Here is a 22,040-nt window from a genome sequence, read left to right as displayed (position 1 = left end):
GAAAAGAAAAAAAAAAAAAGTAAAATGACAGCATGTGTGAGTTGACTACTTCAAGCAGCCTCTTTCCATGTACAGAGTATTCATAGTAGGATTAAAAGAGGTTTTCAAGGACAAATAGAAAACTTGCTGAAGTTTGAAGACAGTCCCAAAAGAAGGCGATAATTCTTAGTAAGACTGGAAGCTGGAAGTCATATGAAAAGATAAATCGGTTTCAAGATGATTTTACTAAGCAGGCAGCCCTTAACTTGCACATTCTAGATTCATATATGTCTTAAACATATAAAATAATATAAGGAAAAGTAAGTTCAGCATCCGAGTTCCTGGCTTTTGTTGGAACAACTGATTTCTGTGTAGTGATTCAGAAGATGTGAGACAGCCTAATTTACAAGCACACAGGTGTCTTCTTTCCTGCAAGCCGCAGTACAACAACAGTTTCTTTTAAGCATCTGTGAATGATCACAATTATTACACTTAATGATATCTCATTTGATTGGCGCCTTGGAGAATTCAGACCTTTCACACATACTATACAACCTTGTCGTGAAGGCAGGTATTTATATTCTCATTTTACTGATGCGAGACTACCCGGAGAGGCCACGCCATATCTGAAAGATTAGGTACTTTCTCTGTTAAGTCCAATGTTCCTTTCGTTACTCCATGCTAGGCAGTAACAAGTTCTTGCCTGAGTAAAAAACTCCAAACTCCAGAACTGCACCCATCTTGAGAAGGAGGAGGGTGCTGATGTTCTTCGGATAAGTGCAGCTGGCAGACACTGTACACGCGTAATCACAGACAAATCCTAGCTAAGCTGTCTACTAAACTAGTCCCTCTTTTTCCCATTGCCCACACGGATGGCTGTTGATCTTTTCTTCAACAAATCCTGGGGTTTCTCCTTTTTGTTTTTATAAATGCTCCAATAGATGCTTTAAGATTTAACTCTCTGTTTCTTAAAGCAGACTCTCCATCCCAGGTGTGCAACCACAAAAGGGTTAGAGATCCGTGAGAGACAACGCCCACCACTGCCCAGTTTCCAGGCAGAGAGAAGCAGCTCCGGGCGCGGTCCGTCAAGGCTCCAGCCCGAGGGGGTCTTTCAGCTGAGTAACGGTCCTTCAAGCCCCCGCTCCCAAACCACTGCGCTGAAGCTCCAGCCCAGGACCTTCTGGGGGCTTCCTCCTCGCACCCGCACCGCTGACAGCGCGACTGGGAACTGGACGGAGGTCGCCCCAGGCAGCACAGCCCCTCCGGAGACCCAGCCCGCCGCTCCCTCACTTCCTGCCCTCCGGAGGCGGCCCGGCCAGTCCCGCGGGGTCCGGCGCCACCAGCTCCTCCCCAGCGGCGGCGGGACCCGCCACACGCTGCGCGCCGCGCCGGCTGGGCTGGGGTCTCTGCTGTTGCGCCCTGCACGCCGCAGCCGCGCCCCCGCCGGCGCCCCGAACGCTGTTGCACCGCGCGCCCCTCCCAGCCAGGCACCCCGCGGGTCCTGGTCGCGCCCTGCAACCCCTGGCTCCCGCGACTTCCTCGGCCTGGCCGCCCGCGCCTCCGGGAGCCTGCTGTGCTGGCTGCGGGGCTTTGTGCTGCCCACCGCGGCCTGCCAGGACGCGGAGCCGCCGGCGCTCTATGAGACCCTCTTCCAGGCGCTGGACCGCAACGGGGACGGAGTGGTGGACATCGGCGAGCTGCAGGAGGGGCTCAAGAACCTGGGCATCCCCCTGGGCCGGGACGCGGAGGAAGTGGGTCGCCGCCGGGGCGCAGGGAGGGCTGTGGGCGCTGGGGACACGGGGAGGACCGAGGAGGGCGGCGGCCCAAGGCGTTGCCAAGAGGAAGGGGGACCTGTGGCGTCCAGCGCTCGGGTGGCTTCAGAAACTCGGGCATGGGGCCAGGGCCGGCGACCCCGGTAACAGAAGCGGGTCACGATACGAAAGGCTACTGGGATTTGTCCAGATAAAATGAGTGCTGTGGACACTCTGACCTACGGGCACTGATAAATTTTTAAGACACTTTTGTTCTGAATCCATTCCAGTTGCTTTGCCTGTTTTCTGTTTTGTTTTGCCTTGCAAACATGTAATCATGTTTAGCTGTCAGACTTCAGTGGGTACCAAGTTCTGTAACAGGGCGCACACATTCGATCTCTTCGAAGCTGCTTTGTTACCCCAGCTATGTGTGTTGTCTGTTACAAAACTGTTTGAAAACCAATCGCGTGTTCCCCCGACTTCCTATTGAAAAGGCATGGCTGCATTCCATTGTTCAAGACATTCCTGGGTTAATGCCCTAAGTACACAAATTGATCTGAAGGGTTGACCTGTGACTAATTTCATCTTCTCTGAGTCATCTTAACTGTGCCCCTAAACTTCTGCCCCTTTAGCAGGGTGGAGATATGTGGAACTTATCCAGCCCTGCCGAAGCGTAAGACCACACTGGCATTCCCTATCCAAAGAGGGAAAGAGATTAGGTTTCTATGAGGGCCAACGACTGTTATATCGTTACGTTTTAACTTCTCTTTTAATGTCTTTGGTAGTTTTAGGCCTTTTCAGTTTATTGTTTCTTCTAGAGTCAGATTTAGTAAGTTACAGGTTTTTTCTTTGTTTGTTTGTTTTTTGAAACTTCCCATTCTGTCCAAGGTTCATAGTATTCACTGATGATTTTATAAAACTTCTGACTCTCTGTAGGTAGGTTCTCTATTTCATTCCTGATATCTATTCTTTTTTCCTCTTCAACCTTGCCAAAGTTTCGTGTATTTTATTTATACTTTGAAAGAACCAACTTTTGGCACTTTTTGCTGATTGTCGCAGAAATGGCCCAGTTGGAGTTCCTCATCATGTCCAATCATTGGCTGGAAGCAGCCCAGGAAAGGGACAGCCCTGCTGCAGTGCATCAGCAGATGCCAGGACTAGAGGCTAGAGGGTGGCAGTCAGCTGTGCTCCTCACAGTAGGCATCTTTGAAGGGAGATCTCAGTGGTACAACTCCATGATCCCTACCATATACAAAAGTTATTTGGAGTTCTCCATGATTTTTAAGATTGTAAAGGGATTCTGAGATCAAAAAGTGAGAATTGCTGCTGTACCAACATTTTTATATAACTGCATCATGTTCTATGTTTGTATCATAGTATATGTTACCAATTCTTTATTAATCATCATTTAGTTTATTGATAGTTTAAAAATGATTATAAGTGAAATTGCAATGGATGTCCCTTGTATTCGTTTTCTGATTCTGGTCCAGTTACTTTCATAGGATAAATTTTGAGGAGTGGAAATTGCTGAGTCTGAAGGTAACACACATTTTAAATTGGGATACTTACTGTCTTTCGGAAATCTTGGACTCTCTTTGACTGACAATGTTTGCTTCTCCACATCCTCGCTCATTCAGGGACTCAGTCTTTATAAGCTCCTATTCAGCAAGTGAAATTCCCTTTCACTTCCTGTCTTAGTCCATTTAGCGTTGCTATAATGGAATACCTGAGGCTGGGTAATTTATAAAGAAAAGACATTGATTGAGCAGGCTGGGAAGTTTAAGAAGCTTGGTGCTGGCATCTGCTGGTCTCCTGGTGAGGGCTTTCCTGCTGTGTCACAATGTGTTGGAAAGTCAAAGTAGAAGTGGACATGTGTGAAGAAGCCAAATCCGAGGAGTGTCTTAGCTTTATAACAACCCAGCCTTCAGGGAACTGACTGATTCCTGAGGGAACTAATTCAGTCTCATAAGGGAGAGAACTCACTCACTACTGCAAGAATGGCACCAAGCCATTCATGAGGGATCTGCCTCCATGACCCTGGCACCTCCCGCTACGTCCCACCTCCCAACACTGCCACATCATGAGTTTTTGTGGGGACAAACAAAACAGAGCACTTCCTCTGCCTTTTTGTTGTAGTCAGACCCTCCACAGGATTGCATTATGCCTACCCATTTGGTGAGGGCAGTCTTCTTTAATTTGTTTACTGATTCAAGTGCTACCCTCCTCCAAAGACACTCTCACAGACACACCCAGAAATCATGTTTTACCAGCTATCTGGGCATCCCTTAGTAAAGACAGGTTGACACATAAAATTAACTATCACACATGGTATGGAATGAGGATTACACGGTCAACCTGTATGTGAGAAAACTTCAGAGGCATGTCAGGGGTTTGTGTAATGTCAAGGATTGAAGAGATTGGCCACTTGAGCATAGAAGTGATAACTACGGGGTGGGGAGAAGGCTTAGGTGGGGACTCTTCAGGGGAAGGCTTCAACACAGCAGTTTGTATCTAAGATACTCAACTTGAAGCAAAATCTCCATAAATTTGTTTTGTTTTGTTTTATTTTGTTTTGTTTTTTGAGACAGAGTCTTCCTCTGTCACCAGGTGCTAGGCTGGAGTGCAGTGGTGCGATCTCGGCTCACTGCAATCTCCGCCTCCCAGGTTCAAGCAATTCTTTTGCCTCAGCCTCCCGAGTAGCTGGGACTACAGGCACGTGCCACCACACCCAGCTAATTTTTGTATTTTTTAATAGAGACAGGGTTTCACCATGTTGGCTGGGATGGTCTTGATCTCTTGACCTTGTGATCCACCTGCCTCGGCCTCCCAAAGTGCTGGGATTACAAGCATGAGCCACCGCACCCAGCCCCATAGATTTCACTTCATTTGATCTCATCTCCATGTTTCCAAGCTTTTGTAATGAATTTAGCATTTAGAAGAGAACACATTTCTGTTTAAGTTTCTTCAGATTTTAGATGGAAAGAATATAGAAACAAGAGCAGCAGGTAGAAATAGGCATAAGCAATGTAATAGCTAACTATTACTAAGTGCTCCAGAATTATCCAGGGAAGAGGAAAGAATTCAAGGCAAGTCCTGAGCCAAAATTAAGAACCAGTTGGAAGTGAAAGCACTACATTTTTGTTTCTGATGTGACCTTTCTTTTCTACATGTACCGAATCTCTTGACTATGAAATTAGTGAAGAATTAAAGTTGAAAATTAGAGAAAATTTACATTAAGTTCTAGGACTCAGGAGTATGAGAGTGTAGACTGAGAGTTGAATGTATTTGAGAACAAGGAGATACAGTACTTAACCATTACTAATTTTCCCACTTGTTTAGTAATCCAATTTCCTTTTAAATAGGAGCCCTCATGAATGAGACTAGTGCTTGTATACAAGTGACCCAGAAGAGCTTCCTTGCCCCTTCCACCACGTGAGGTTACAGTGAGAAGACAGTTGTCTATGGAACCAGAAAGTGGGTCCTCACTACACACTGAATCTGCTAGCACCTTGATCTAGGACTTGCAGTGTCTGGAACTGTAAGAAATCAATGCTTACTGCTTAAGTAAGCCAATAGTATTTCTGTTGTAGTAGCCCAGATGGACTAGGACAATTACCAAGAGCAAAAAGGGAAGCAGCATGCTACAAGAGTTCCATCGTTGGTGTGAATTGACCTTGTAACCATGGTCAAGTTTGAGCTTTACTTTGTTTCTTTTTTTTTTTTTTTTTTTTTGGAGACAGAGTCTCACTCCATTGCCAGGTGCCCGGCTGGAGTGCAGTGGCATGATCTCGGCTCACTGTAACCTCCGCCTCCCGGGTTCAAGCAATTCTCCTGCCTCAGCCTCCTGAGTAGCTGGGACTACAGGTGTGCACCACCACGCGAGCTTTACTTTCTTATTCTTGAATGCAGAATTCTTAAAATTCAGATATCTGGCCTGCATCCTTGACAGGACTTTTAACAAGGTCATGTGTGGCTGAGTATGAAAGTTCATGTTAAAAAAAAAACAAAAACCCTTTAAAATGTGGTGTCCCATGTACCAGATGATGAACTTCTTGAGGACCCTTTGTGCCCATGTGAATGAAGTGTATGCTGAGTGATCTGCAAATATTAGAGGAGTGGGTGGACTGGTAACCTGATTTAAGGGCCATTCTAAATAGTACATTCTATGATTTTTTTTATTCTCTGTCTTAAAATTTTTACATTTACATAACAGAAAATAGAGTCACATCGAAGAATGGTAGCTTAGCAAATGTTTATTGAATTGAATATAATCAGGATTTCACTCCATTAAGTAATTTCTCTGTTAACAAGGGAAGTTCATTTCATTAATTTTTTTTTTTTTCCCTCTGGAGACAGAGTCTTGCTCTATTTCCCAGGCTGGAGTGCAGTGATGTGATCTTGGCTCACTGCAGCCTTTGCTTTCTGGGTTCAAGTGATTCTTGTGCCTCGGCCTCCCAAGTAGCTGAAATTACAGGCACATCCCACCAAACCTGGCTACTTTTTGTATTTGTAGTAGAGATGGGGTTTTGCCATGTTGGCCAGGCTGGCCATGAATTCCTGGCCTCTAGTGATCTGCCTACCTCTGCTTCCCAAAGTGCAATGATTACAGGCATGAGCCACCATGCCTGGCCCATTTCCTTACTATTTTAATTGTCAGACACTTTATGGTTTCTGGCACAATATTAAGGAAACGTGATATAGAAGTCTTAGAGTACATTTTAGGGCATCACAAGAGGGAGTTTATTAAAAAAAATAGAATTCCAACTACACTTCTGTCAAATGTTCTAAAATATATAAAATCTGTATCTTTTCTGTTTTCTCCTGATTTGTATTCTAAAATCTGATGTTATGCTTCTTTGCAAAAATAAAGTCTTTGAAAGAATGAAAAAATGGAAAAATTCTTTAGTAAGGCCTAAAATACCCTTTCCATCTTTGTGGCATGCTAAGCCTTTTCAGTCACCTTTCTAAACTCCCAACATGCCATATTCCCTGACTGGGCCACAACCACGCACACTGATCCCTTTAGTTTCTTCTCTCCGCCTGAGAATTCTCTCATTCCCCTTCTCTGACTGGTGTATGATTGCCCATTGTTTAAGGCCCCAACTCACCATTATAATTTTCCTAGTCCACTTTCTTCGTCAGTATTCCAGAAAAAGAAAAACATTTAGAAAGATGCTTCCACAAGACAACATTTTGTAATATGCTGCTTAGCTTCTTTTGACCAGGCTGAGTTCAAAAATCTTACCTATTTAAAGATCAAGTAGTGTTCACCAGGGTATGTACATTTGACAGGATTTATGAAAGCAAAAGGCTTTGTTGAGAAAGTTTGAAGTGTAACTCTGGGATGTGGATCATAGTGTTTACTGCACATTAACTGTTTCCGTGGATGTAATGGTTGTTATTATAGCTTGTGGAATCAGTTAGACCAGGGTTCAAATGTTTTCACCACATGCTAGACTGTGGCCTTGGGAATGTTAATTATTGCCTGGAAGGCTCAAATGTTAACTAGGAATGGTAAGAACTGCCTAGTAATTTAGCATAAATAGTTAATTCATTCATTTAATGTTTTCAAACAGTGCCAGACATTGTTTAATGAACTGGGGATATAGTGGTGAGCAAGACCCACAGGTTTCCTTATGGTAGTCTCAAAACTCTCCCTATAGTAGGCCTGTGTGGGTTGTGAAGGCGCTTGGGGAATAAAAAAATAATAAGCAAATAATGAACAGGGTAATTTCAAAAAGCAGAAAGAGCTATTCAGCAAAAATACCTGCCTTTTATTAGATGAAACTATCAGCTCTATGGTTTGGTCTCTCCTGTCAATCCTGTTAAATGCTGTCAGTCTGTTTTCCTCATCACCCTGGCCATGACTTCTGTCTTTTCTACTTGGCCCTGTAGACTCTTTCTAACCCAAGCTCATTGTCTGTCTGGCTGTCTGCCTTCTGTGGCTCTGCCGCTACCTACATTCTCTGTGATGCACAGGGAAGGACCATTCCCTGTGGACCATAAAATTCTCTTTTTGGGAGAATTCATTCTTGATTGGGCCATAGCACATCTTGTGAAACAGCATTAGACATTTGCCACTCACTGCTCAACAGCTCTGGGAGAAATGTTTATCGGAAAGCACACAGGAGTTTTTTTGACCAACCATAGTGCAACGTCTTCCCAAAGAGAAACCTATGTGTATTTCAAGAACATGTGATGCTCTGTTTATGTTCCTAGTATCTAACATGATGGGTGGTACACAGCAAAAGCTAACATATAATGGCTAAGTTAAATTTTCTTTTTGAATTTTAGTATTCAACTTTTAGGGTACCCAATTTCCATATTTAGAAAAATAAATTACATAAAAAGTGGAGAGTTTTTATTGTGAAACTGTACCTCCACTTCCCGGTGGAACAGGATAAGGGATCACATGTGTATATCTGGGGAAACCAGGGTCCTCTGTGGTTCTGGAGGGTGAGGATTAAAAGGAAGCCCTAGATAGCCTTTATGAATATCTCCTGATTTCTCTCTGGGACCTGAGATCACTGAACTTTTGCTGATTTTGAGATCATCTTCCCAATCATGCCACAAGCAGCTTAAGGCTAAGCTTGCCCTGGAGCCATTGTAAGGGTTGTATGAAGATATAAGATTAAAAACTGGGAAGGTAGGTCACAAAAGAAGAGTCCATGTAGGCAGATTTTCATTCAGTTCCTAGTCTTTATTACAGCAGTTCTCTAGGGCTGCAACCTTAGAATAGGATTCCTATAACACAATGTAGGCACCCATCAGCAGCAGACTGGATAAAGAAAATGCAGTACATATTCACCATAGAATACTATGCAACCATAAAAAAAGAACAAGATCATGTTCTTTGCAGCAATATGAATGCAGCTGGAAGCCAATAACTTAAGCAAATTAATATAGAAACAGAAAATCACTATGTTTTCACTTGCAAAAAGGAGCTAAACCTTGGGTAAATGGGGGCATAAAGATGGGAACGATAAACACTAGGGACTCCAAACAGAGGGAGGAAAGGAGGCGGACAAGGGCTGGAAAACTTTCTTCTGGGTACTTTGTTCACAACCTGGGTGATGGAACCATGAGGAGCTCAAACCCCAGCATCATACAATATACCCTTGTAACAAGCTGATGTTGTAGCCCCTGAAGCTACAATAAAATTATTTTAAAAAATAAAATCATTATAGAGATTTAAAAAAAGAAGGATTCCTAGACAGGTGCGGCCAAATTTTTTGAAATGTTGACGGTCCCCCATCACCAGTCACTTACGCTACCATAGCCCATGTCCCAACATTCCCGACTAAATTCTCTCCAAAAAGAAGCTCCACTTTTAGATGTCCCCATGCTGGGTTCTCCCTGTAAGTTTCTAGGGAAAGGAGCATGAGTTTTCCGGTCTAGACTCTTCCTGGAGTGGGAACCACGGCTTCTGATCAGACGCAAGTGCAGCAGGAGCTCCGTAGTCTGCTGGCGCAGCTCCCAGTGCGGTCCTATGCAGGTCCTGGGCGCTGCGCGCTCGCGCCTCTGTGCTGGAGCCGCTAGGATGACCCCTCTCCTGGCGCTTTAACCGGTGAACGTGCTCTGTGTTTGGCGCCCCTGAGATGGATGCTGTCTTAGGTCTCTTCCCACTGGACGTGTGGTGGGGCAGAGATCCCCTTGGTTCATCACACTTCCACCCCCCTGGGGTTGGGGCACTGCGAGGGAATTACCCTTGATGGACTCTCTCTTCAATTTCATCCAGAATCCCTTTTCTTCAGCCGCTCCCGTTCCTTCAGGGTGAGGTGTCAGCTTTTGCAATGACAGGCACAATACTCACCTTGCTGTGTATTGCCTTCATAAACGCCACATCTAAGGGCTTAAGTCCATGTCCAAAAGGGGAAATGAAGTAAAAGCAACAGTGCACTCGATTATCAACGATGTGCCGCCTATTCAGGCCGCTCTCGTCATGCAGGTACCGCTCAAATTGCTCATCGATATAGGAGATGATCGTCTTAAAACAATCTCTGCAGTTGAAGGCGTCACCATAGCCAGGGGTATCCACCACTGTCAGGCTAGCTTGACCCCTCGCTCTTCAGTTTCAACAGTTGAAGCCTCCATTTGGACGGTTCTTTCCAATTTTCTCTGCAGCGCCTGGTGTAACTCTTTCTGGGTAGAGATCAGTTAGGAATAGGCTGTTTATGAGAGTCGATTTTCCTAGACCTGACTCACCAACTACCATCAGTGTGAACTCAAAACCTTTTTTCACTGATTTTCGGTGAACTTGATTGGGGAGATTTGCAAATCCAACATAGCCAGGAGTTTCTTGATTTATAAACTGAGCTGATTGTTGCTTAGACATCTTTTGAGAAGTTTCGTCTGCCACCCAGCGAGAAAACAGGCGCTGATAGACCGCACCACGGACCCGCCCAGCGCCCGCGGACGCCTCACACCCAGCCCCGCCAGCGCGCGGGCGGATCAGGATATCTTTTTATTTACTTGTTTCTTCAGTTTCTTTCATCAGTATTTTACTGATTTTCTTGTAGAAGTCTTTCATTTCTTTGGTAAAATCTATTACTAAGTATTTAATTTTTTTGTAGCTACTATAAATGGAATTGCTTTCTTCTTGATTTCTTTTCAGATAGTTCACTATTAGTGTATAGAAACACTATTGATTTTTCTTTTCTTCATTTCTTTTTTTTTTTTTTTTTTTTGATAGATCGGGCCTCATTATGTTTTCCAGGCCTTGAACACCTGGGCTCAGGTGATCCTCCTGCCTCAGTGACTGAGTGACTGAGGCTGCAGGCATAATAGTTTGCTGCTGTTGGCATTTAATTGTTCATAAGCATCTTATGATCTTATGTATTTATGTTATGTCAGTTGTAATGTCTCCTGTTTCATTTCTGATTTTGTCTTCTCCCTTCTTAGGCTAGCCAACGGTTTGTCAATTTTATTTAACTTTCCAAAATCCAACTCTCAGTTTTATTACTTTTTTCTATTTTTGTCTTTATTTTATTTACCTTTGTTCTGATTTTTATTATTTTCTTCCTTCTATTATACTAACTTTGGGCACAGTTTGTTCTTGTCTTTGTAATTCCTTTAGGTATAATGTGAGATTGTTTATTTGAGGTTTTTTGACTTTATGTAGGTATGTACTGCCATAAACTTTGTTCTTAAAACTGCTTTTGCTGTGTTCCATAGGTTTTGATATGCTGCATTTCCATTTTTTTAATCTCAGGAAATTTCTGAATTTACCTTTCAGTTTCTTCATTGACCCACTGATGATTCAGGAGCATGTTGTTTAATTTCCATGTATTTGTGAATTTGCTGAAGTACCTCTGATACTGATTTCTAGTTTTATATTATTGTGGTCAGAAAAAATACTTGATATGATTTCACTCTTCTTAAATTTGTTGACTTGTTTTGTGGCCTAACATATGTTCTCCGCTGGTGTGTGTTCCATGTGCATTTGAGAAGAATGTGTAGTCTCCTGCTGTTAGGTGAAATGTTTTATGTCTGATTGGTCCCTTTGGTCTAGAGTACTGTTTAAGTCTGATGTTTCTTATTATTTTCTGTTTAGATTATTTGTCCAAAACTTAAGGTAGGGCATTGAAGTCTCCTACTTTACTGTATTGCAGTCTCTCTCTCTTTTCAGACCTATTAATGTTTGGCTTTTATATTTAGGTGCTCTGATGTTGGGCTCATCAATATTTATAAAAAAACAATAGCTGCATAATTTATTAAGGGATGTGCAATATAAAATATACAAATTATGACACTGAAAATTAAAAGTGAAGGAACTGGAGTAAAAGTACTTTCATATAACTTATTGTTATATCCTCTCATTGAATTGACTAGGATCTTTGTTTCTCTTTTACAATTTCTGACTTAAAGTCTGTTTTATATGACTTAAGTATAGTTACTCCTGCTTTCTTTTGGTTTCTGTTTGCATGGAATATCTTTTTCCATCCATTCACCATCAGTCTCCGTGTATTTTTATAGATGAAACGAGTTCGCTGTGGGCAGCATATAGTTGAGTCTTGTTTTCTTAATCCACTGAGACACTATGTCTTTTGATTAGATAATTTAATCCACTCATTTTCAAGGTAATTATTGATAGGCAAGGACTTAATACGGCCATTTTGTTAATTGTTTCATGGTTCTTTTGTAGATCCTCTATTATTTTCTTCCTCTCTTGCTGTCTTCTTGTGTGTGTGTGTATGTGTGTGTGTGTGGTTAAGTGATTTTCTCTAGTGGTATGTTTTTATTTCTTGCTTTTTATTTTCTGTGTACCTACTATTGGTTTTTGGTTTATGGTTACCAAGAGGCTACCAAAAAATTTCTTAAGAGTTAAAATATTTTATTTAAACTTGATAACTTAATTTTGGTTGCTAACCACCCCCAAACAAAAAAGTCTACACTTTTACTTAATCCCCTGACATTTTGAATCTTTGATGCCACAGTTTACACATTTTATATTGTATATCTCTTAACAAATTATTGTAGCTATTATTAATTTTAATAGTTTTGTCTTTTATCTTTCCCACTAAAGATATGAGATTTGCCTGCCATAATCACAGTATTAGAGTATTTTGAATTTACCTGTGTACTTTCTTTTATCAGTCAGTGTTATACTTTCAGATGTTTTTGTGTTACCCATTAGCATCTTTTTCTTTCGGCTTGAGGAGCTCCCTTTACATTTCCTATAAGTTAGGTGTGGTCATGATTATCTCCCTCAGCTATTGTTTGTCTGAGGAAGTATCTCTCCTTCATTTCTGAAGGACACTTTGCTGGGTACATTACTCTTGCTTGGTAGTTTTCTCCTTTAACACTTTGAATATATCACCCCTTTGTCTCCTGACTTGTCTGCTGCTAACCATATTGGGACTCTCTTAGATGTTATTTGCTTCTTTTTCTTGCTGTTTTCAGGATCCCCTCATTGTCTTTGAGTTTGATTGTAATATGTCTTGGGGTAGTCTTGTTTGGATTGAATCGTATTAGAGGCCTTTGACTTTCTTGTATGTGGATATTTACATCTTTCTCCAGGTTTGGAAAATTTTCTGTTACTTTTTCTTTAAGTAGGCTTTTTACCCCCTTTATCTTTCTTATTCTTTAACTCCTGTGACTCAAAACTTTGCTCTTTTGATGCTGTTCCATGAATCTTGTGAGCTTTCTTCATTCATTTTCAGTCTTTATTCTCCTCTGTGTATTTTCAGATAACCTGTATTTGAGTTTGCAGTTTCTTTCTTTTTCTTAATCACTCCTATAGTTGATGCTCCCACATTGTATTTTTATTTTGTTCATTGTATTTTTCAGCCCCATGATTTCTGTTTGATTATTTTTCTTTTATTATTTCAGTCTTTTTACTACCTTTTTCTTTGTGGTCACTGGTTATTTTTCTAATTTCATTGAATTGTTTCTTTGTATTTTCTTGAAGTTTGCTGAGCTTTCTTAAAACAATTATTTTGAATTCTTTGTCAGTTCATCTCTGTTTCTTTAGGGATGATTGTTAGTGATGTCATGTGTTACTGATTGTTATTGATGCTTGTGGCCATGTCTTTATGTTAGTGCATTTGCAGAAGTAGGTACTTATTTCAGTCTTTGCAGACTGGCTTTTTCTGAGAATGCCCTTCGTAAAGAATGTCTAGAGATTACATTTGAAGAAGTAGGCACTTATTTATCAGCTCTTGCGAGAACTCGCTCACTTTCTTGTGAGTCTCTCCCATGACACATAGAAATTATGGGAACTACAATTCAAGATGAGATTTGGGTGGGGACATAGTCAAACCATATCATCTAGGATGGTGTCAAAATCCTGGGCTCAAGTAATACACCCACCTTGGCCTACCAAAGAGCTGGGATTACAGGCATGAGCCACCGTATCCAGCTGGTCCTTTGATTTCTTTTGATTTTAATCATCCATTGGTTCTGCTTCTCTAGGAACTCTGACTAATAGATAATTGGCATGAAGTCCTATCTCATTGCTGTTATAATATGCTATTTGTGTTTATATTTATTTGATGGATGACTTAGGTTTTTTTGTACTTTTGGGCTATTATTATTATTATTACTAGTGTTTATACTTCTTCAGTAAAAATATTAGAAACAGTTTTTAAAGGCAGAATGTAACCAGTTTCCTATAGGTACATAACCATCATGGACCTTCCCTCAAGTGTTTAGCCATTCGTGCTACTCATGTCACTCCAAATGTCAGCTTGTTTTCCTCCATTTTACTATCTCTTTGTGTCCCAAATCTGAATTCATGGGAAAAAAATCTGAATGGTGCTTGATATGGTTTGGATATTTGTCCCCTCCAAATCTCATGTTGAAATGTGACCTCTGATGTTGGAATTAGGGACTAATTGGGGTTGTTTGGGTCACAAGAGTGGATCCTTCATTAATGGCTTGGTGATAAGTGAACTCTATTAGTTGATGAGAGCCGGTTGTTTATAAGAGCCTGGCACCTCATTTTACTTGTCCTTCTCTCACCATCTGATACACTTGCTCCCCCTTTGCCTTTAGCCATGAGTAAAAGCTTCCTGAGGTCTCACCAGAAGCTAAGCAGATGTTGGCGCCATGCTGCAGAACTGTGAGCCAAATAAGCCTCATAAATTACCCAGTCTTGGGTGTTTGTTTAAAACAACATGAAACGGTAACACACTGCTGATTGAAACAGCTGTGACGGGATCATCAGGGCATAAGAGAGGAGTCACTGGCTTGAAATAAAGCCTCCTACTTACACCTGTTCAGTAGAAGCTATAGATAGGAAGTTGCTGAAGCAGGCATTCCCTGTGAAACATGTGTTTCACATATATCATAATTATCTTCTGCTCTCAAGTAAAAATCCATTTTTCTTTTAGACTTTCATCTCCATCTCATTTCCCCTGTTTCCTCTCATTTTCTTATCTCTAAGTTTCTTTCTCCACAATTAATGAGAAACTTGGCACACTTCACTCCAGTTATTCTTTTTCTATGCAACTTGTTTCTCTGCTGCATGGCTCTTATGGTTTGTAATCATTGGCTCATTTGTATAGCTCAGTGGTTAGGGGTACAGTTTAGAGTTAGAATGCCTGGGTTGAAACACTTAATTCTACTCTACTTACTAGCCTTGTGACCTATAACAAAATGCTTAGACTCTCTTTGCCTGTAAAATGGAGAGTATAGTAAATACATGGGCTTGTTTTAAGGATTAAATGAGTTAACACGTGAAATACTTAGAACAATGCCTGGCAAATGCTCAGTGAATATCGGCTGTTGCTTGCTTTTGTTTAGTGCCTGTTCTTCCCACTGAGGGTGCAGAGCATATGTATCTGGCTAACAGTTCTATGTCCACCACATTGCAATAATGGACTCTCAGAACATATTGAAGAATCTGTTAAAGAATGAATAGAATTATTCTAGTGAAAAGGGTGGGTGGGAGGTAGTTAGGGAAAGGCACAGATAGCACTGGAAGCAGCACGTATGGGGAATGGGTCACACAGTGTTCCTTGGCACTCTCTAGACTATAGTGGGCCACCTCTTAGCTAGTGGTCTATAGATTATTTCAGCAATCTGTTGGAAACAGCCATGGATATGATAATAATGACCCATTTGTGGGTTCTAAGAAAAAGGACAACTGCAGTACTAGTAAATGATTATATGTAAGTCAAGAGGGGAGATGATTATTTGTTTTAAACTGTTCTAAAATTCTTATTTCAGATAGTGGGGCAAACATTAGCTTTAGATTTTGTTATGTATATGGTAAAATTTCAAGGTAAACCACTGAAAGTATAGTAGTTGAGTATATAACCTCCAAACCATGAAGGAAATAAATGGAATAAGAAAATAATACATAAACATAAGATTCAAACAATCCATTGAAGAGGAGAGGGAAAAGCATAGAAAGAATGAGATAATTAGAAAGCAATGGGTAATGTGTGAGCAATAAACTCAAGTACAGTAAAGCTCCACTAAAATGTACCCTGCAGTAATGTTGGGACATGATTTCCCTTCATCTCCATTCTCAAATGGAGTGGGCTAAATAACATTTTTATCCAGTTTCCCTGGGGGTTTGAGGTGGGTGGAGAGTAATTTAGAAGATAGTCACCTTCTGATCGGTTGAGACTTTCTCAGTTTAGTCCTCAAGTAATAAAAATTAATGTAAACTTGTCAGAAGACAGAGATTGTCAGATGAAAGGACAAGCAAAATAAAGTCTTATTAACTGAAAAACAAATCTGGGGTAGCTATGTTAATATCAGCTCTAGGGTAGCTATGTTAATATCAACTATGCTAATATTAATTATTATCAATAATCTATTAATAGAGTACAATAAATAACAGATCATAATAAGCTATTAATAATGGATTATACAGTAAAATCATTAATAAAAATAGAGTGTCGCCACATTTTAAAATTCACTATGAAGACATAAGATTTTTAAGCTGGTTGATAAAATTCTGGGGGACACAAATTATAGAATAGAGTTTGTAGGGTACACCAAAGCATTTTTTTAGAGATATCCGTTAATTCAGAAAATAAACGAGCACCTTCTTTGTCCCAGTCACTGGAAGAGGTGGCCTAAAGAAGAGAATAAAACAGTCAAAATCCTGGCACATTCAGAGTTTCTCTTAGGAGAAAACAGGTACGAACGATGTTATTACCAAGAAACTTGTGAAACAAACCAAATATTAATGATAAATATTTAAGACTACAATATATTAATTTTAAGATTGAAAATGAGGTACAAGGATTTCTTAAAACTCAAAGGCTCAGCCACTGAGAGTTAGATTTTTTACAATCACTGTTAATTTTTCTAACTTGTAGGAAATTGATAGCATGTTTAGAATATATTTCAAGACTACATTCAAATGTTGCAACAGAACATTAAGAATTATCTTCTTGATCCACTAAGTGCAGGAAAAAAATGAGTAATGAATCCATTCATTACCACCTTTCAATATTTTATCTTTCAGTTTTTGAGTTTTGTAGCTCATTGACAGAGTTTGACAGATTGCTGAAAGCAGTCTTTAGTGAGCTGGCTGTAATTTTGGGGTCCATTTTTATCTAAATAATTAAAACTATCTGACAGGGCCATATGCTTGCTGCCATTTCCAATAACCTACACTTGCAAATGAGGTTTTTAATTTAATAAGAATATTAATTTAGAAAAGAAACTGTCATTCTGTGAAGTGGCCAATAATGATAGTTTTATTTATCAATTTAGTTTCGTCCTTTGATCATTCGCAAACATTTTCAGCATTGATGCAGATGGGACAATGACAGTGGACTGGAATGAATGGAGAGACTACTTCTTATTTAATCCCACTACAGACATTGAGGAAATTATCCGTTTCTGGAAACATTCCACAGTAAGTATACTTCATGTATTTATGCTTATTTGGAGCTATAAACCATAGGTACACTTGTAACCCAAGAACACTCTGTAACACTTACGGGCCAGGATACCTGAGTCCCAGCAGCTCCTTAACCTGTAGGGTTCTGTTTATCCTGTTAGGCATAGATTATAGAGTATTAAAACAACAACAACAACAACAACCCAAGACTGCGTAAGTGTTCATCCTGAAAACTTGGGAGAAGTACCATCTTGATGAATAAGCTCTCTAGCTTTTATTTTCATTTAAGTTACTGCCATAAGGAAGTGTAAAAGTTGTAGGCTTTTGCTATTTATAGATACTATATTACCCAAATAATCTCAGCACCTCATGGATGCTAAGAATCTGTTTCCTTGTTTGGTCAGATTGCTTAGGTTTATCTCTGGCATACGGCATTTAAAATAATCATTAAAGGTTACAGCATCTTTTTGCTTCCTCTGCTTAGCTTAGATGGGATTTCATAACAATTTGTTTTCTATAAAACTTTCAAATTTTGATTGTTTCATTTATATTCTGCATAGCGATGTAAACCAAGTTCTATTATTGTGCAATCTACTTCTGAAACCATTGGGAACTCTCTGAAGGAGGTTTATTTTTTTTCCCCTTCATAGGCTTCTCTTCAACACTTATTCATGGATTTTGCTAAATTAAATATGCATTAAATGAAGCAGTTCAAAGTGTCACTAGTAACAATACCTAAGCTTACATAAAGCATTAGAAAATTGTTGATGATTAGTGCCGTCTCAGCTATGAGTATAGAATAATACTATACTAGTACTTCAGTTGCCACAATAAATTTTACACTATGTGAAGTTTTATTTACATGACTCTTACTGTATTTTCTGAGGTAGTTGATAACAGTTGAGGCTACAGTTGTATCTCCACTTTATTGATAGTAAAATGAAGGAAGAGATGGTTACTACCATAGGATAGCTCCTCCCCTTGCACTTTTGACTGTAAAATTTTTTATGCCCAAACAATTTAGATAATAGAGTTGTAAAAATATTATGGAGTTATTTCTCTCAAGCTGTAGTACTGTATAACAGATTGAAGGGCTGATGATTTCAAACAATACCTCTCCATTAGCTAAATTTTACATAGAATCTATTGCATGTTTTAAATGACAAGTCAGATTTATACAAATATTTTTATAAACAATAGGTCACGAGCTTAAGGTTGTTTACGTACACAGTTTTAATTTTTATTTGTATATTTAAAACATATTATGGTATAAAGTATAATATAAATATAAAATTGAGATAAAGGAAGTATTGTTTGAGAACTGATGAACTAAATTTATTAAAAGATGTCATCACCAATAGGATATGGTTTTCTAGCCTTATGAAAGGTGGTTACAGTAAAAAAGATTGACTATACCTGACAAAACACTGTCCTTTCATTCTGACCTAGACCAAGAGAAGCAAAGTTACTATGAATCCATGAAGAAAGAAAGTTGTAATGTTGGTTTTGTATATTTGTAATTACTGTTTATTTCCATTTCTTGTGAACTGACACTGTACTTCGTTCATTGTGAATAGACTACTTATAATCTATGTGTTCAAATTGGTTTAGTATAAATTCTAGGGAGAAAAGTTCATATTAAATGCAAAATAACATATGATTCTTCTCTAAAACGAAAACATCTTCTGGCATTATATATTTTTAACTAAGAATCATGGGGATTTTTTTTTTCCATTTTAACAGGGAATTGACACAGGGGATAGCTTAACTATTCCAGGTGAATTCACGGAAGATGAAAAAAAATCCGGACAGTGGTGGCGGCAGCTTTTGGCAGGAGGCATTCCTGGTGCTGTCTCTCTAACAAGCACTGCCCCTTTGGACTGTCTGAAAATCATGATGCAGGTGAGCTTTATTATCTTGTGTCCAGGTTTGCCCTAAATAATCTAAAACAATGAGAAATGTAGTGCTTTGAAAAAGAAGTTTAAAAATTTCTCAGTAATAATCTTTTATACCCTAAAATGTATACCTATTTTGTTAGTGTTAACACTAAATTCAGTCCTTGAAAGTATGGCAGGGTACCAAACTTTAAATTGTTAATACATGTGTGTAATGAATTTTTAATCTTTGGGATTCTCTGACTATTCAAACGTTTAATTTTAGAAACATCTCTAGCCATTATTGTAGGGTTCTCCTTATTTATAATTCCCTTTTTTCTTATATACTTTACCAAAAGTAAAGTATCTCTGAAATCAAGAATCGTAGAGCAGCAATGTAATTTTAAAAATTATTCTAAAGCTGAGATTAGCAGAAAAAGATCTGGCTTTGTAGACTGACCTTTCTATTTACTAGCAATGTAGCCTTAGGCTGACCTGAGCGGAAAGAGGGAAAGGAAAAGAATTAATATGTATTTGCTCATTGTGGTAACCCAGCTAATCCTTGCAGCAGGCCAGTGAAGCAGGTATTTTATCATTTTTCCAGGGGGAACCTGAGGCCCAGAGAATTAACTTCTCCTTTACAACAAATGAGAGTAGGAATGGAGTATCTTTGCCTCCAATGCACCTGGTTTTCATGCTGCTTGAAACCTCTGAGATCTCATTTTCCTTCATTCTGGAATGGGGATAAGAATATCTAACAAGAATGGCTGTAAGAATCAAACAATATAAGATATGTGAAAATGCCCGGCACATTGGAGTATCCTGTTGGAACACAGTAGTTTACAAAATATTTTTAAAAGTTTGTTACGCATTTGGTCAACACTTTCAGTTTCTCCACAGACTTCTGTACAAAAATATTTCTGGCAGTGTTTTAAGCTAGCATTCCTTCAGAATGTCCCCAAATCACAAAATGTATTTAGGGGAAAAGCTAATGTTTTCAAGAAAAAGGAGAGAGGATTGGTGTGTACTTTTCTTTAGGAATAGTAGTAACTTGACTTTTAGAGAACTTAAATAAGTGTTCATTTTTTTGTTTGTCCTGTTTTATTGTTGAAGTTTATGTATTTAAAATAAAATGAATTTCTCTGGAATTTAGCTTCTGCAAATCTAAAAAATTTCCAAAGTCAACCTTCAGGTTCGATACTTCTCTAGGACTTCCCAGAACTCACTGAAAGCTTATTACCCCTGGTTATGGTTTATTACAGGGAAAAGATATGGATGAAAGTCAGTGAAGTAAAGCAGCTCATAGGGCGGAGCTTCTGTGGTCCTCTCCCTGTGAAGTCCCCATGTCTTACTTTCCTGGTACTGTTGTGTGGCACTAGGCACAGTGTTCCAGACCAACCAGGGAAGCTCACCTGAGACTTTGGAGCTCAGCATTCTTAGTGGGGTCCATTTTCATACTGGCCACATGGCTGGCCTTCAAGATTCAACCCTTTTGTGAGTGCCTGTGTGTGTGTGTGTGTGTGTGTGTGTGTGTGTGTGTGTGTGTGTGTGTGTGTGTGTGTTGAGTGGCAGTGACTCCTTTTATGTTAGCTGAAACAATCAGAGGAATAGATGATTTATTTGATTATTTTGGGTGTATTAGATTTAATCAGTTTTTATCTGTAGGTGGTCATAAGGCACAGTATTTTTAAATGACTACCACATCTGTAGTATAAGTCAAGTATTGTATCAGTACTCACACGATTGGTACATGTTGTAATGAATTTATTGCCTAGAGATGCCTCAAAATATGCCAAAGAAGGTGAAATTTTTATTTTTGGTTTCAGGCTGTATGTATTCCAGTGTTTTTAGCCCTGATATACATAATATCCAAACTATTTCAGACTCATTTACAGTTCATGTCCGTACTATTTCTTCTTAATATGTTAGTCCCTCTCCTCAAGAATATAAACAGTATTACCTGCAGTATATATAATATAATGTAATAATATATTATTACCTGCAGTATACATTTTATTTCTCTTTAACTGGACTTTTTCATATTTCAAAGGTGTTCCATTGTCTGACATGCATCAGACAATGATACATATCAATGATACAATTTAGTTAATGTTATCTTATGAATGTTGTTCATAATTTTAATTTTCTTCTTGTCTTCTCTGATTGCTCACACTGAAGATACCAATTATTCTTAGTTTTAGAGTTGAGACAGACCTCTAAAATCATGGCAATACTCCCTCCCATCATTATATATATTTTTTCAACCTTTCTATATTTTAATTTCAAATATACTTGCAGTTAGTATTGAAAAAGTTTGTGTGGTTACTTTAGAAAAAGTAATAATAATATGCCACCAGCATTTTATATCATTCTGCTTTTATTTTTTAGGTTCATGGTTCAAAATCAGACAAAATGAACATATTTGGTGGCTTTTGGCAGATGGTAAAAGAAGGAGGTATCTACTCTCTTTGGAGAGGAAATGTTCCAAACGTCATCAAAATTGCTCCTCATGCAGCTGTTAAGTTCTGGGCATATGAACACGTAATTGTTATCACCTACGGAATTTATTAATGAAGAGGAGTTAGTAAATGGATTCAATAAATGTTAATGTATAATGCTTTTGGGATTCTTGTTTTAATAGGTGATTATATCTCATGTATACTCTATAAGGAATATCACTGATAGGAGATTAGACTAAATAAAATCAGAGATTTCTCATGACCAAGTTACGGGATTCTGAATTCATCATATTATTTAGAAGGAGTGTCTTTTTTTTTTTTTTTTCTCTAAGTAGTTCTTAAAGGAAGGGTAACAGTTTATTCATTGTGAATTCTGAGCAGAAGCAGCACACTAACTAAGTTTTATGCAAGAGTCTCAATCTGACCTCGGGAAGGAAAACTTACAAGTTGAAGTCCTTAGTGTAATTTGACATTGCTGTAAATTTGAGCTGAGTTTAGAGTGACAGCTCCATGAAGGCAGGGGCATGGCTTCTTCCCCATGTACTCCATCACCTAGACAGAGCTTGGGACGTAGTAAGTGCCAAGTGAGTGCTGAATGAGTGAATGAGTGAATCAATGCATTTACCTTTGAATCACTTCTCTGCTGACTTTTGTTAACTTGGATGATTTA

At 39.2% G+C, this 22,040-nt stretch overlaps 1 protein-coding gene and 1 pseudogene across 1 annotated transcript; one reads left to right on the top strand and one right to left on the bottom strand.

The window, feature by feature from the left end:
- Positions 1-9,096: 9,096 nt before the first annotated feature.
- Positions 9,097-10,166, bottom strand: LOC116545734 (annotated as a pseudogene).
- A 6,754-nt stretch (positions 10,167-16,920) lies between these two features.
- LOC116548795 (calcium-binding mitochondrial carrier protein SCaMC-1-like) lies at positions 16,921-18,990 on the top strand. Its single transcript, XM_032274320.1, has 2 exons — positions 16,921-17,052; positions 18,781-18,990. Exons 1-2 carry the CDS (start codon positions 16,960-16,962, stop codon positions 18,973-18,975), a joined length of 288 nt encoding a protein of 95 aa, XP_032130211.1. The 5' UTR covers positions 16,921-16,959; the 3' UTR covers positions 18,976-18,990.
- Positions 18,991-22,040: the final 3,050 nt, after the last annotated feature.

Source organism: Sapajus apella, unplaced genomic scaffold (genome assembly GCF_009761245.1).
Source record: "Sapajus apella isolate SASKATOON/1434 unplaced genomic scaffold, GSC_monkey_1.0 scaffold5, whole genome shotgun sequence".
In the NCBI taxonomy this organism is placed as follows: Eukaryota; Metazoa; Chordata; class Mammalia; order Primates; family Cebidae; genus Sapajus; species Sapajus apella.
The sequence above is the reverse complement of the archived record's forward strand: the minus strand, read 5'-3'. Positions and strand labels throughout refer to the sequence as shown.